At 36.5% G+C, this 14,478-nt stretch overlaps 1 protein-coding gene across 5 annotated transcripts in view; it reads left to right on the plus strand.

Moving 5' to 3' along the window:
* The window catches only part of KIF2A (kinesin family member 2A), a 57,476-nt gene that overhangs the window by 18,963 nt on the left and 24,035 nt on the right, over positions 1–14,478 (plus strand). For 3 of the 5 annotated variants that reach the window (XM_066339908.1, XM_066339911.1, XM_066339910.1), the window contains exons 2-8: positions 4,440–4,534; positions 5,784–5,903; positions 6,339–6,393; positions 8,430–8,552; positions 9,112–9,212; positions 11,604–11,699; positions 12,459–12,513. In XM_066339908.1, the coding sequence (XP_066196005.1) occupies positions 4,440–4,534; positions 5,784–5,903; positions 6,339–6,393; positions 8,430–8,552; positions 9,112–9,212; positions 11,604–11,699; positions 12,459–12,513 (645 nt within the window). The remainder of the gene's footprint in view (positions 1–4,439; positions 4,535–5,783; positions 5,904–6,338; positions 6,394–8,429; positions 8,553–9,111; positions 9,213–11,603; positions 11,700–12,458; positions 12,514–14,478) is intronic. The other 2 variants (XM_066339909.1, XM_066339912.1) reach the window with 1 other exon arrangement.

The raw sequence follows: 14,478 nt of genomic DNA on the forward strand, positions 1-14,478 counted from the left end.
CAGCTAATATAACGCATTTGTGCTCCTGAAGATGTGACAAGTACAAGGGGATGTAATGTGAGCAAGCCATGAGCCAAGGTGCGTCTGTTAACATTGCCACAGCCTGGTCCTGCTAAAAATAGTTTCCTGTGTTTGGGCTTCCAAGACTTAAATGTACGATGGTCATAATGTAGCACTGTGGGGTAGGGTTTCTCCTGCTGTTTTGGGGGTGGAATGGGAGGATCATCGTGGAAGTTATGAACCTCTCTTCTCCATAACCAGTCTTCTCCATAACCCAATCCAGAGCCTGAGTGTAAATTTTTAATTATTATGGCTCAAAGCTATTTCTAAGATTTCATAAAGCTTGTGCACGAGATGTGTGAGTACAACGTTTTTTGGGGCAGACACTCTTCAATTATGTGGAAGGGTGGGGAAGAATGTGGTCCAGCTCTATTTCTTGAGTCACTTGGAAAAATACAGAGGAGTTTGTCACATGTCAGCCACTGCTGTAGTCCAGACTGTAATTTAGACACCAACCCATATTTCACACTGATAACTTATGTTTCTGAAAAGTAGTAGGAAGATGAAAGGGCCATGGATTTTTTACTCTGATTGATCCCTGCTTCAAAATCGTGGTGGTTTGGAGAAGCTTGGCAGGTAGAAAATGTTCTCTTTGCTTAGAGGTAAGGATCTGAGTATACTTGGTATTTGCAATGAGTTGGCACTGCCTACCTAGGCTAAGGGTTAATTAAAATGTTTGATTTAATCTTGGTTATTTGCTTTCACTGCTCTTCCTGAACCTTTTTGCCCACCACTAGCTGTCCTAAGAACTTTTACGATAGGAGATATTTATATCATATGTCTGCAGGTCAGATCAGTATGCTTGCTTCCTTCTGTTTGTCAAATGTTTATCAGATGACTATGAAGAAAGGGAATGGGGAGTTGACATTTTTCACTTGATTGGAATGAGAATATTGTAATGTCTGTGTATTTAAGGTAATTGTAATGTGTTGGCCTCACACATTTTTCTGTTGTACTGCTGTACTGGCAGCAGTGTTTTTTAACACAGCAGTATTTTCTGGTCTCTAGAGATAAGCCAGATGTCACATGCTGTATAAGAGAGCATATCCAAATAATTGCTTTTTCAAGTAACTTCTTCATTAGTTTTGAGCCCCATAGGAACAATAGAATATCCTGAATTGGAAGGGAGCTGTCAGGATTATCAAGTCCGACTCCTGGCCTTGAGCAGGACAAGAGTCATAGCATGTGCCAGAGAGCGTTGTCCAAATGAATCTTAAACTCAGACAGTCTTGGTGCTGTGATGGGGAGCCCTACAGAAATGGAACAACTTCTCAGAAAAAATCTGTTGCTTGTGATCTGAATTCTAATCATGTGAGGAAAAGCACTAGAAATTAAGGAAATGCCAAGGGAAGAGTTGTTGTATCCGCTCTCCTTCTCTTGGTTTTAATGTGTGTGTCTTCTTAAATTACTTGTTACTTCTTCAGCTTAAGATGCTGGTTCATGTTTACATGGACATGCTTACATGTCAAATTTTGATACCAGCTCTAGAAAGTTGCACCAGAAATTAGAGTCTTTGTATTGAAACACTCGCTGCAGATTGGCTCTTACACTTTAGTATTTGTAGCTTGGTCTTGCATTATATGCTAGCCTAATTGGTTGCTGGCATTCCTGAATTTCCCAGCTGCTGTATTCAGCTGTGTACTAGAAAAATATAATGGAATACTGTTTCCAGAGAGCAAGAGGCAATTGTAAAGATGTAAATGCTTTATCTGGCACTTCAATAGCATGTAAACTTTCAGTAACAAAAAGAATTTTTAGGAACAAATTGTATGAGTACATTGCCAGTTTAAACAGTGTAGTGAATATTTTCTGTTTAAGCTCAGAGTATTTGGAAGATGGACATTACTTTTATTTTTGTTAGTATGTGGGTTTTTGTGGTTTTTATTCAGCCCTGACTTTCTTGGCCAGGGAAGGGATGAAATCTGGCACAGAGATGGAAGATTTACTGTGATTCTTTTGTTACAGCATGCTGGCTTACTGTGTTTGTTAGATGTGGGGTATTTTCTGTTGATTCATCAGCCTGCTTTGATCTCTTTTCACTTGTTATGGCAAAGATGAAACCTTTTTTAAATATTGTTTGTTCTCTGTCAAAAGTAACAGAGCACAGAAACATGTAGTAGGACTTATATGATGGCTCTGTGACTATTTGCAGTTACAGTGTCACAGGTTTCAGCTGCGAATAGTGCTTTTCTTAAAAATTTTAAAATTGGGTAGCAGACTAAATATTATTGTAATATTGTATGGAATATGTTTTACTAAACATGTGTTTTTCATACATTGTTTTTCTCTTGATCCTGAATTGACGGCTGGGCCAGGCCTTAAAAAAGCAGCAGAAGATTATACCAATGCAAGCTTAAATTCCCAATTTCCAGAGTTTTTGTGTCCTTGCAGCCTGGTCTCAGCACACTCTTTGCAGAAGAGGCAGGAGTGGCATTTCTATGGGAAGACAGCAGCTTCTGGTGCTACTTTGCTGAAGGACCAGATAGCTCATTGAAGCAGTTTTACAACAGAGTTCTTGCACAGAATTAAGTCGCTAGAGGTTATTAAATGCTGAAATATTAGTGGACAGATGTATTCAGGATGGTGAGGATGGTGGTCGGGAAGCACAAATGGAAAGGTTTGTTCAGAAAAAGCATGGGTCATGGAAATAAAAATGAGAATGCCAGAGGCCAGAAACAATGTGAAGCAAAAAGGCATGGGGGCAGGGGAGCGGGAGGCTTTTTATTTATAATGTTAAGAAACTACTTAACCTGCTGTAGCATGGGAGTGACAGTTGTGCTTTGGGCCAGGAGAAGCATGGAGGTTGTAAGTGCATGTGTAATGTGTGTTGCTGGCAAGGCAAGTGCTGCAGATGTGGAAGCGATGCTGCCCAGGGCTGCTCTGCGAGTTCCCTGAGGGCTGCACCTCGCCTGAGCTGCAGCTGGTCTCTCCTCCACACACTGTGTGACTGCACAGGGATTTGCTGTTACCTTCTGTGGTGCCTCCTTGTATTCTCCCTCCTCACTTGATCTTGGCTAGATGAGGATGTTTAGGCTGCCTTTGTAATAAAAGAAACATTAAAGGTATACATTTGTTACTCTCACCATTAGCTGAGGTAACTTGGGATATCACTCGGGGTTTTTCTTTCTTTCTGTTCCCTCTGCAGGCCCTAGAATGCTTAGACTGTAAAAAGGTTTTCTTTTTATGTGTTTTTTGTAAAAGTGTCAAATTGTGACTGAACTGGCTAAAACAAAAAGTTGAAACAATCGATGGAGCAGAAAACTAAAGAGGATTTGTGGGGCCAATAGCTTTAGAAAAGAAGAGAAAGTGTAAGGCAGAGAATGCCCAGACTGAAGTGTGTGCTGATTGTACTGTGTTTTACCCTGAGCAGGTGCCCAGCAACAGCAGCATATGCACAACTGCTCCAGGATGATCACTGATACTTTGGGAGCTGCACGTAGTCCTAGGGAGTGGCTCGTGGCAGGTGGAGCAAAGGATTGCTTCTTCATAGTATGGACCCTTGTTTTAGGAGGGTGTGTGAGGAGCAGTTCCTTTGGATTCATGCTCTTTAGAAACTTCAATTCTTGGTACTTTAGGGCAGAGCATGGGTGTGAAATCAATGTGAAATTTGGGTCTTGATCCTTTTGTGTCAGTGCATTGTTGTCCTGCTCTTCCAGTTGCTCTTCTGTACCGTGCAAAGGAAAGAGGACATAAAAAATTGCAGTGTACTATATATTTTAGAAGAAAAATCCTTATTCCTGCGGAAAATTTACTAGTTTTATCTTACTCTATGGAGGCTTGCTTCCTTTGGGTCTTGCACTGGAGAAGTCAATTCAAAAGCACCTTAACTCAAGCTCTGCAGTCTGTGTAAGAAGTGTTTTCTAAAAGAATGGTTTGTGTTGTTCCAGGCAGTTTAGTTTTTGTTGGACTACCACCTGATTGGTGCCTATAAAAATGAGTTTCAGAACACAATTTTAAAGGGCTTAGTTACAAGTTGAGATGTGTAATGTTGTACTAGCCTAGAATGGGGAACAAACAAGCCTTTGTTAAGTGCACCTTAGGTGTCTTTAGCACCTGTGGCAATCTGGTATTGGAGTTTTCTGTTCTTAAGGAGAGAAAACCTAAGCGGTGTGGCTTTCCTGAGAGGTTCTGGTTACTTACCACTCGATTTGCTGTTCATTGTGCTTTTCACTTGGATGCTGACTGTCCCATTAGAGCCTCCACTGGTGGGTCAGATCTGAGCCACTTCACACGGTGTGGCCTGCAATCACCTGTTTATCACCCTCATTTTTTTCAACCATCTTCTTCCTACCTCTCTCTGTATATCTTAGTGCAGGGATGAAAATAGGTTCAGGAAATTTTTCCCAGTTAATAAATGATCACTTGTATTTTCTTTCTAGGCCGAATTCACCAAGCTATGGTAACATCTCTAAATGAAGATAATGAAAGTGTAACTGTTGAATGGATTGAAAATGGGGATACTAAAGGGAAAGAGGTAAACTTATTTATTTACAACTTTAAAAAAATGTAACTATTACTTGGAATTTGCACTGGAAACAAAAATGAGACATAAATCTTAATTAACTTCACGATTCTTTGGTTACAGACTGTTTTGTACATAAAGTGTTAAGCAAATTCTGTTTTCTGTTGTAAATTTGAATTTCTGTGTCATAGCTTTTCGGCAGTTGTTTTCATCAGTTGATTTTGAACCAGATTACAAAGGCTGACTTTGTTATCCAATTTTTACAAGTAGAAAAATCAAATTTCTAAGAGGGAGAGTGACACACAGTTCAGACAGGAAATTTTCTTGTGTTTGTATTCTTGAGGAATTTAACTGCCAGTTTGTTTGCTTATTCACTTATTCTTGGCAGCCATTTTCCAGCCTTGCTTTCCTTAAGAAACTGTGTCTGTTTGTGTAACACGTTCCTACCACATCTTCCTTTAAATTTTGGACCATGTTAGCCAGTTTCAGTTTGGAGAAGCATAACACAAATAATTGCGCTTTACACTTTACTGGTTTTGCGAAAACACGGGAAGAAGAAAAAAAGACAACCATGAAAAAGTCCTGGAAAGACTTTCATCAGCTGAAGGCAGACAGAATCTATACAGCACTGAGGTCTTTGAAAGCTTCAGCCAAGAGAAATAGAAGTCCATAGAGACCAAAGCTCTTCAACATTTTTAGAAAATCATATTTTTAAGATTCTGCCCCTCTTTCCTTACATTTTACAGCAATTTGAATAACACTCAGTTATACTTTAAAAGAAAACAAGTGATCAATTTAACATGGTTTCAGCTGTGGTTTGATTTTTTTGGGTCTTTGCAGTTTGTTTCTTTTGCACTGTCTGGCAAATGTAAGATAACTGAGATCTTATTTTTATTTTACAGAATGTCTTACATATTTTGCAGTAATTGCCAAATTGCCATAATAATACTAACTACTTCTCTTTCAGTTTCATCATCTTACAAAATTATACTATCTATTGGTCATTTTTAATTCATCACTTTATGGAATGATGTATTTTCAAATAATGCTAAGACCAAAGGTTAGTCTATCTTTAGTGAACAGAAAATAATTCAGATCTTAGATCTGTTCATTCTTTAGAAACAAAATGATTTGTTCATTCTAAGGAATGAACAAATTCTGGGATAAAAACACTAAATATATTTATTGTTTATTGTCAAACATAACAGGACACAGAGGATTTATGTCAAGTGTCATTAATGTGTTTTTTGCTTTTTCACAGATTGATTTAGAGAGCATATTTTCACTTAACCCAGATCTTGCACCTGATGAAGATATTGAACCTAGCACAGAAACACTACCACCACCTGCTTCATCAGCCAAAGTGAACAAAATTGTGAAGGTTGGTAATATCTATGCACCATGTTCATGGGAACTTTACAGTAGCTCTATACCTGATGTTATGCTAGAATTTTTAACTCAACTTTTGTGTCTGTGGTGCAATTTCATAACTGTGTTATTTTGTTTTTCCTGTAGGGAATAGAAATTTCTAGATTTTTTTAAGAACAGGTTTGGCAGAGAGGGAGTTGGGAACTAATATTTATATAAATAAATGTCTTAATGAAGGATAAAGAAAAGGTTTTGGAGTTTTCTGAAACATTTCATACAGTTCAATCAGCCTTCACCCCTTCCCTTTTCATGGTGGGATTTGGCAGTAGTAAGATCTCTTTTGTTCGTGTCATGTTATTTTCATTGACTGGAAAGAAGCAAAAGTGGGGCTGCGGTTTATGCTTTATATAATATGGTGATCAAACAAGAGAGACTTCTTTCTTTATAGACTCGACGAACTTTGGTGAGTTCTAAGAATGACCCTCCTGCCAGAGATAATAGAGGTAAATCTTATCTCTTTCCATTTCAATGAAGTAAAATGTGCAGTAACATTTTAACTTCCTGTGTATCTAGTATTCCTTAGTAGTTTTGCATTTCTTATTTGGTATTTATGCCTGTGAGATGTAAAAGATATGGTTTATAATTCCTAGAATTATTCCTGTGTATACTTAGGAAATCATACTGTACATATAGTATTTATATTCAGGTTTAAGCAATATATCGTTATAGAAGTTAAGCTGAATTAACTTACAGTGCCGAAATTTGAAGATAATTAATTATGCAATGTTAAATCATCAGGGACTTTTCATATATAAGTGTCCTCAGCTTATTTAGATGTTTCAATATACACTAACTAGTGCACAATGAATTCTTAACGTTTTCAATTTTTTAGCTTTTTTGTCAACGGTCTGTTGTTTTGTAACATTCTATGTGTGAACAGTCATAAGAATATACGAATTCTTAAGTCCTACAGGTTTTTTAGTCATTCTGCAGTTAATAGTGAAGAAAACTGAAAAAAATTGCTGAAATACCACAAAAGAATAGATGAAAAGTATGTATTGAATGAATACAGATGTAACGCATCTGTAACGTGTGAAAGAATAGATACTGCTTATTGTTTTCATTTTCTCTCCTATGTTCAGCTTAACTAATGAGTACTGATGATGGTGATGATGATAATGATGATGATAATGATGATGATGATTCTTCTTCCAAACATTATCTACTAACATTTCTTCAGACTAGATTCCAGTCCATATGTTTAAACTTGGAAAACAAATGGACTTGCATATCTTTGCAAGTGATCAGACTCTTCTGATTGGGACCACTTTTGCCCCTCTGCCATTTTTCTCTGAGGGTATTAAACAGATGGAAAATACAAGAGTGTTTTGGGGTTTTTTTCCTACCTAGTGTTTAAATATGGGATGTCTTACTGATGGACTACACTCACATCCGTACATTTTGTCATTTGTAGTAAATTATCTATTTGGTATGAAATAACCCTGTAACTTGTATTTTAAAGAGTATCATGCCTCTTATTATTCCCTGTTGGCCTAGATATTTTTCTTTTTTGCCTTATAATTCAGGTTTTCTCAGCACGGTGTCTTATTTTGTAAGCTAGATCTCCTATGATATTTGGAATGATGTGAGCATTTGTCTGTCCTGTTCAAAACCTGTTTCTGTAGTTCTTTCCATGTTATATAGTGAGCTGACCTTTACTTGGAGTCTGGCAACTGATCAAAGCTGATGCCTTCACTTTAGTACTCTTCTGACACACTCTGTCAGAAGTGTGTGCAGGAAATGGGGCAGTTGAAGCAGAGCTGATCGAAGCAACTATTTGAAAAACAATTTAAAGCATTCAGCTCTATCACACAGGCAGGCATGCTCACCACTCCCACTCCATTCACTGGAAAAAGACATCACAGCATCTTCAGAAGCTGGCATTCTTAGCACATATAGAATCAATGCATAAGTTAAGACATATTGGTTGTATCTGTATCCCTTCTAGTATAGAGGCAAAAAGACTTGTTTCTTCCACTTACAGACTCTGCTGCACTTCACTGGCCTTAATTTCTACTGCATTTCTCCTCCAGTGACCATAGGCTCAGTGGGCTTGGAGCATTTTGTAGAATCTAGAGAAACAGTGGGGCTTTTTTTCTTACTAGTTTTTTGGGGTATAATTGCAATATAAATAAAATTGAAGCACTTTATTCTTCAGGATTGCATGTGTATTTCCAAGTAAACACTTCATTCTGTGCACATAGTAAGTTGTACTAATTCTGTGGTATTTAAAAATATGCACATGCACATTGGTACTTAATAATCATGTTGTGGTAATGTACAGCACTAGAATAAAAAAGTCTGCATACCAGATATTTTTATTGATAGACTTTGCATGAGTATGGCTCCTCCTCATCCACAGTAAATTGTTGTGCTTAGAACGGGGCCTCATTTTATCTCATCTTAACAAAGCATTTCAGAAATGGGTAGAAAGATTGCTCTTCCATGTCTAGATGAGCTTTTTGCTTTTCCTTTGCAGTGGTTGGTTCTGCACGTGCACGACCTACTCAGCTTCCTGAGCAGTCTTCCTCCTCTCAACAGAATGGTAGTGTTTCAGATATATCTCCAGTTCAAGCTGCAAAAAAGGAATTTGGACCCCCTTGTATGTAAACCGTGTATCAAGGACTCATTCATTCTGGGCATTACATGTACATTCTCTTGGATTATGTTGTTATCCATAAATGACAAATGGTCTACACACTCAGTTATCTGTGAGCTTTCTTGAGGAGCTTTTCAGAAAGCCATGGCTAAACATATGTTCATTTTCGTTGTAATTGTACTAGTATTTGGATTTTGATTTTCCTTTATTTTCTTTTAACCATGGTGGCATTGTTTCGCTTCTGTTTCCAATTTTTTTTTTGTTTTGTTTTTTTTGTCTGGGCTTACTTTTGATTCAAACCAAGAGATCACATGTATCTGTCCAAATACTTTTCAAGGTCATATTTTTTGGTTTGTGTTATTATTGTTCCATTCTCATGGCATTTTTCTAGTAAATTTTATGTATTTTAGAAATTTAAATGCTGTGATGATTCTATACTAATCAGATTTGCTTGAAAATATGGTTGATAGTTGATGCATTCTAATTATTGATACATTCATTTAATTGAAGTTTGCAGTATAAATATAGAAAGTATTTTAAAATTGCATCTTTTTTCTTTAAGCACGGAGAAAATCAAACTGTGTAAAAGAGGTTGAAAAATTGCAAGAGAAGCGTGAAAAAAGAAGGTTACAGCAGCAGGAACTTAGAGAAAAGAGAGCTCAGGTTAGTATTTTTAGCTCAACTGGAAATCATATGTCAGCAAGAGAAATTTGCAAATTGTGCTTTTTTCAGTCTTTAATAATTTTTATGAACTGTGATAATCTTGAAATTAAGTGTTTTCAATCAATATACAGATTTGACAAATATTTTGGTGTTTGGTAGGATTGCTCTCTTATTACTTTAGATGGTGTTCCTCCTCTTTTTCTTCCTAAAGAAATCATTGCTTTCAATTGCTGTCTTGCTGCATGTTCTTCAGAGAACAGGTACTGATGACAGCTATTTCTTAGGGAAAATGTATTTTTGACAATAACCAACCTTTTGACTTTTAGAGAGGTATATTATTCTACAGGAAGTAATACAACATTATGATAAATTGATCATTATGATCTGTGATGTTTTAAAGGTATTTTTGAGGCTCAGATTTTAACAGTGACTTCTAATGCTTCTTTCTTTAAAGTAGTCTGTACATTCGTAATTTCATCATGGAAGCAGGTTGGCAACCAGTTGTTAAAAACCTCAGTGAAAGAAATGAATTTGCTAATCCTTTGAGAAAAATCTCCTAATATTAAATGACTTTCTGTCACAATGGTGTAAAAGCTTTAGCAAAGCTGGGAGTGTAATCTTGTTGGCAGCTGTGTGGGTATGTGTTAGTCTCTAAAGAGATAGTACCAGTCTGCTGCTGACATGAGAATTACCACTATCAAGTAAATCATTCATACAATTTACTTTTCCTGGTTTAATGATGTTTCCAAGTTGACCTAAAATCACCTGTGTTAAATTTGTGTTTTATAATTTACATCCATTTACACAAAACATTAATATGTCTTTATGTGTGAGGAATGACCATTTATGGTTTTACGTATTAAAATACTATGAAGTGCTGCTACTTGTAAAATTTTCTTTTTATTGCTTCTGTGAACACTTCTCTTGCATCTGAGTTTTAAATTTCTGTATGAGGAAGTTGTTGTGAAATATAGCAGATTCACCAAGCACTGACTTCTAGTATGCAAGACCTTTAAACAGGTCTTGATGAATATTAGATAAATAGTTTCTCCATGATAAACAATACTCTTTTCTGAATGTTATAAAAAAGCATTTTGTGAAGGCTTACTGTCAGCAGTTTTTAGTTCAGTGTGGTCAGTGTGAATGACATCATGGTACGATCAGCTTCTGATCACCAGGACATTTTTTTCTGTCGTGAGGACTGGCTGTGTCACAACTGCAAAGAATAGGATGACTCCTTTTCAGCAAATTTTCAGTGCATTTTGAGAGTGCCTACACTGTGTCCACAGCCAGATGAGATTCAGAAATTTTATATCACGTGAGAGTAGCCATGCAAAACTTAGTAGAGTCTGAGCACCAGAGCTGGCTATGTTTGGCATCAGTTGCATGTCCTGAAGTGTTGTAAAACAGATACTTGCAGGGAGAAGTGATGGGAAGTTGTTTCGTCAGTTCTGCAGAAAACAGAGTAGGCTCAGGCTCAGCTTATTGGTGCTCCATGCATAGCCTCTTGCATATCCATTCACTCTGGTACCTGAGATGGCTCTAGGTTTAAGTTATCTTCTGTTATTTCTTGTTGTCATGGGCTCAGCTGTCCTGCATATGTTGACTGCCTTGCTGGTAGGGTGAGGATGAAAAAAGGACTTTGCTGTGTAAGTGCTGCACAGGAGGAGCGAAAACATCAATGCATTATTAACCCTGTTTACAGCACAAATTCAAAGCAGAGCTGCATACCACATTCTTCTGTGGAGAAAATTAACTCTATCCCAGCCAAAACCATAGCAGCCTGGATGTAGCCTATTGAGTATCCTTGGGATTGCTTCTGCTTTGCTGGGGGTTTGGGACCCTTGAAAGAGTTTTGCAATGCCTCCAAATATATATAAATTAACACAGGACCAATAGTTAGGACAAGCTACTTTATCTGATTTGTATCCAGCAGGATTGTGTTTAGAGCTGCTGGGGGTCCTGCTCTTTCCTCTGGTGTGTGTTGTACCTCTGTAGTGGAGTATCTGTGCCTCTGTCAGAGTGCCATATTTGCGATAAGGAAGTGTTGACTGTATGTTTTTTCAGTGAGAATGTGCTGGCAAAAGCAGGAGTAATTTCTCTTTCTTGAGTAGACTACTAATGAGTCCTCAATTAATAAGTATTTTCTATTATATTCCAACCAAAATGACATGGGAAGCATATAATTGCTTCTTTTATGATCAGTAAATTAGCTTCATCAGAGTGGAAAAAGGCATTAAACTTAAATTAAACTTGCAAGAGACATTTCTAGTGTTTTGCTGAAAAAAAAAAGATTTCAGTTAAAGTGCATTTTTTAATGGACAATTAATTTAAGCCTTTTCTGGAAACAAAAAAGCTATAATAAAAATTCTGTTGCTTACTTTTTCCTAGGATGTTGATGCTACAAACCCAAATTATGAAATTATGTGTATGATAAGAGATTTCAGGGGAAGTTTGGATTATAGACCACTAACAACTGCAGATCCTGTAAGTATGCCAGCAACATGGAAATGTGTTATCGTTCTATGTTTTTGCTGTGTGGGTTTTTTTTCAATGTATGCTTCTATCTGTTAATGAAAAAAATAGGTATTTTAATATATATTAGTTTTCAGTATAACATATGTTTATTTTCCTGGTAATTTGTTGATACTGAAATGAGTAGGTTTTGGAAGTCCTAGTTTACTAAACCATTATTAAGTTATTTAAATATCTTTTTACTCTTAAATAATGCCAATATGTACTAAGTAGTCACTCAGCCCTTGTATGGTAAATTTTCCTGGGATGCTAAGGGACGTGCACACAAAACCATGGAACTTATTTGAAAAAACTTCTTCAACATATTGATTACTACTTGATTTTTGAAGGGGATGTGGTCTTTTGGTTTGCAGACGTGTCAGAGGAGTGGAATCCTTAAATGATCAATATTGTCAAATTCTATGGAAATCAGAGATTTCTGTCAGTAGCATATCTACCCTGTTAAAGCTGGATTTGCTTGCATAGTCCAATAGTACCTGTTGGCTCTGTTGGATTACATCACTGTCTTCAGGAAATTTTGTTAATGTATGGTACTCCCTTTGGGTTATTGGCTACTGTGCAGGCACAAGGGGTTTTTATATGACTCACTGTCTTGGGAATTTCTCTTTGTTTAAATGATTGGTTATTTAATTAAAAAAGAGAAGTCAAATAAAGTTAGATATTTTGTAACTGGAATTGGGGTATAGTTCACTGAAAGACTCTCCTTTGCAGATTGATGAGCACAGGATTTGTGTTTGTGTACGAAAACGACCACTCAATAAAAAAGGTATGATTGTTGATGATTTTTTAATTTATTTATCTGAACAACTGCTTCTGATAGTAACATTATTTGTGTTAAACAATTCTATAATTACTCATCAAAGTTGAAACTCTTAGATTAGACAATATGTGTGATGAACCTAGAAAATTCATAGACTTGTCAATACCTGGCGAGAAAAGTAGTTTACCTGCCACAGTTTTATATATTAGGAGTTGAGGCACAGGAAGAGTGCATTTTTTTCCCCAAGGTCATCTAGGATGTAGTTAGCTCTTCTGGAAATGAATTCTACTCTAATCTCTTCAGTATCCTTACATTAGGATCCTAATACAATGTAAGGATACTGAAGAGATGTTATTTGGAAGAGAATGTTATTTGGAAGTATCCTCCAAGTGATCTCCTGAGCAGAGAGTTGCACAGTGAAAACTTTCACACGTGTTTTTGTACATATATTTTTCTACTTCCAAGTGGTCTTGAATCAAGGAAGTATCTTATGAGACGGCTGGTGCCTAAACATTCTCACAGGGCTAGTGGATTACAGGCAACGAGAAGACTTGTACACCCTGGAGTTGTTGCTTGGAGTTACCATAGAGCATTTCAAATGCCACTAACAAACTGTTAGGTACTAAAAGAACTCCTTAATCACTTTTTATTTTATGAGTGTTTTTCTTACTATCTGCTCATCAGACTAGAGTCTGTATTCAAAAAAACCAAAACAAAACAGCAAAAAACTGTTCAGCTTTCAATTCCAGTTAAATCACAGTCTTCCTAGGAAGTTGTTTTACTTTCAGTGGGAATTTAAGAATACAAATGCCTACTGGATTGCAGCCTGTCTGAATCCAGTGCTGCAGGGTGTTTCTTTCCTTCTCTTATATTCTGTTCAGCTGAAGGATTCAAAAGACCGTCACTCTGATGCTGAGGCAACATGGGATGACATTGTTTTTGTACTGTCAGAAGTACACATTTAGGATTATCTGAAGCACACCCAGAGGAATATGGGAGAAATGTTTTCCCTTTCCTGTACATATGTTGATAACAATATATAGTTAAGTTTTGTCTTACTTTTTTCCTTCACATTGCTGCTTCTATTTCTTCTTTTCATTTTTACTTTTACTGTTGGGAAAAATGTCACTTTCTACCTGTGCTGGAAGTGGACAAATTCAAGTTGCAGTAAATGAAAACAAGTTGTTATGGGACATGAGTTCGGATTCAGAAGTAGGAATCGATTTTGTGAAAGTTGCATATCTTTGGTATTAGTTATTGGGAACCACTAAAAAAGCAGAGGTGTTTGTAGAAAGATGAATGTCTAAGTAAAAATGAGGTTGATACTTGAAGCTGTTTTGCATTTTTTAAAGAATAAACTGTAGTATAAAGATGTTAACTAAATAATCAGTGTGGGGGATGATAATCTGATACCCAAATGATAAAATCTCCTGAAAACACTCAGTTCATAAGATGCAGTATTAATCATAAAATCATAGAAAAGTATAAAAGAATTAAAGATGCTAGACTGTAACCCTGTGATTAGAAAAAAAAATTAATTTGTTTTGTCATCTTGAAAATGCAGAATTATCACCAAAAGCATTAGGTGTTCTTAGCATCAATTTTTCTGTGGACTGACTTTGCAGGAAGTAGATGTTCAGAGTAACACATTGAAATTTTAGTTCAATGACTTATATTTATAATTGTGAAATGTATGGTGGGTTTCAGAGACACTATTCCTAATTTTTGTGAGCAAAGAATGCAGGTTCTCATACCAAGTAGCTGGGAGGAACTAAATGTCTTACTCCAAACAATTTTTTAAGAAAAATCCTCTTCTGACTGGTTAAAGTAAAAAAATTTTTCTGCAAAGAATTGTCTATCATACATTTCTTTTTGTCAGTGTTCCTTACTTTTTATCTGCAATTGCTGCAGAATAATTGCATTTCATTTTATTGCAGTGCAGGTGAAAAATTGATATATTTTGACTGGAAT

This window comes from Sylvia atricapilla, chromosome Z, assembly GCF_009819655.1.
Source record: "Sylvia atricapilla isolate bSylAtr1 chromosome Z, bSylAtr1.pri, whole genome shotgun sequence".
Taxonomy (NCBI): Eukaryota; Metazoa; Chordata; class Aves; order Passeriformes; family Sylviidae; genus Sylvia; species Sylvia atricapilla.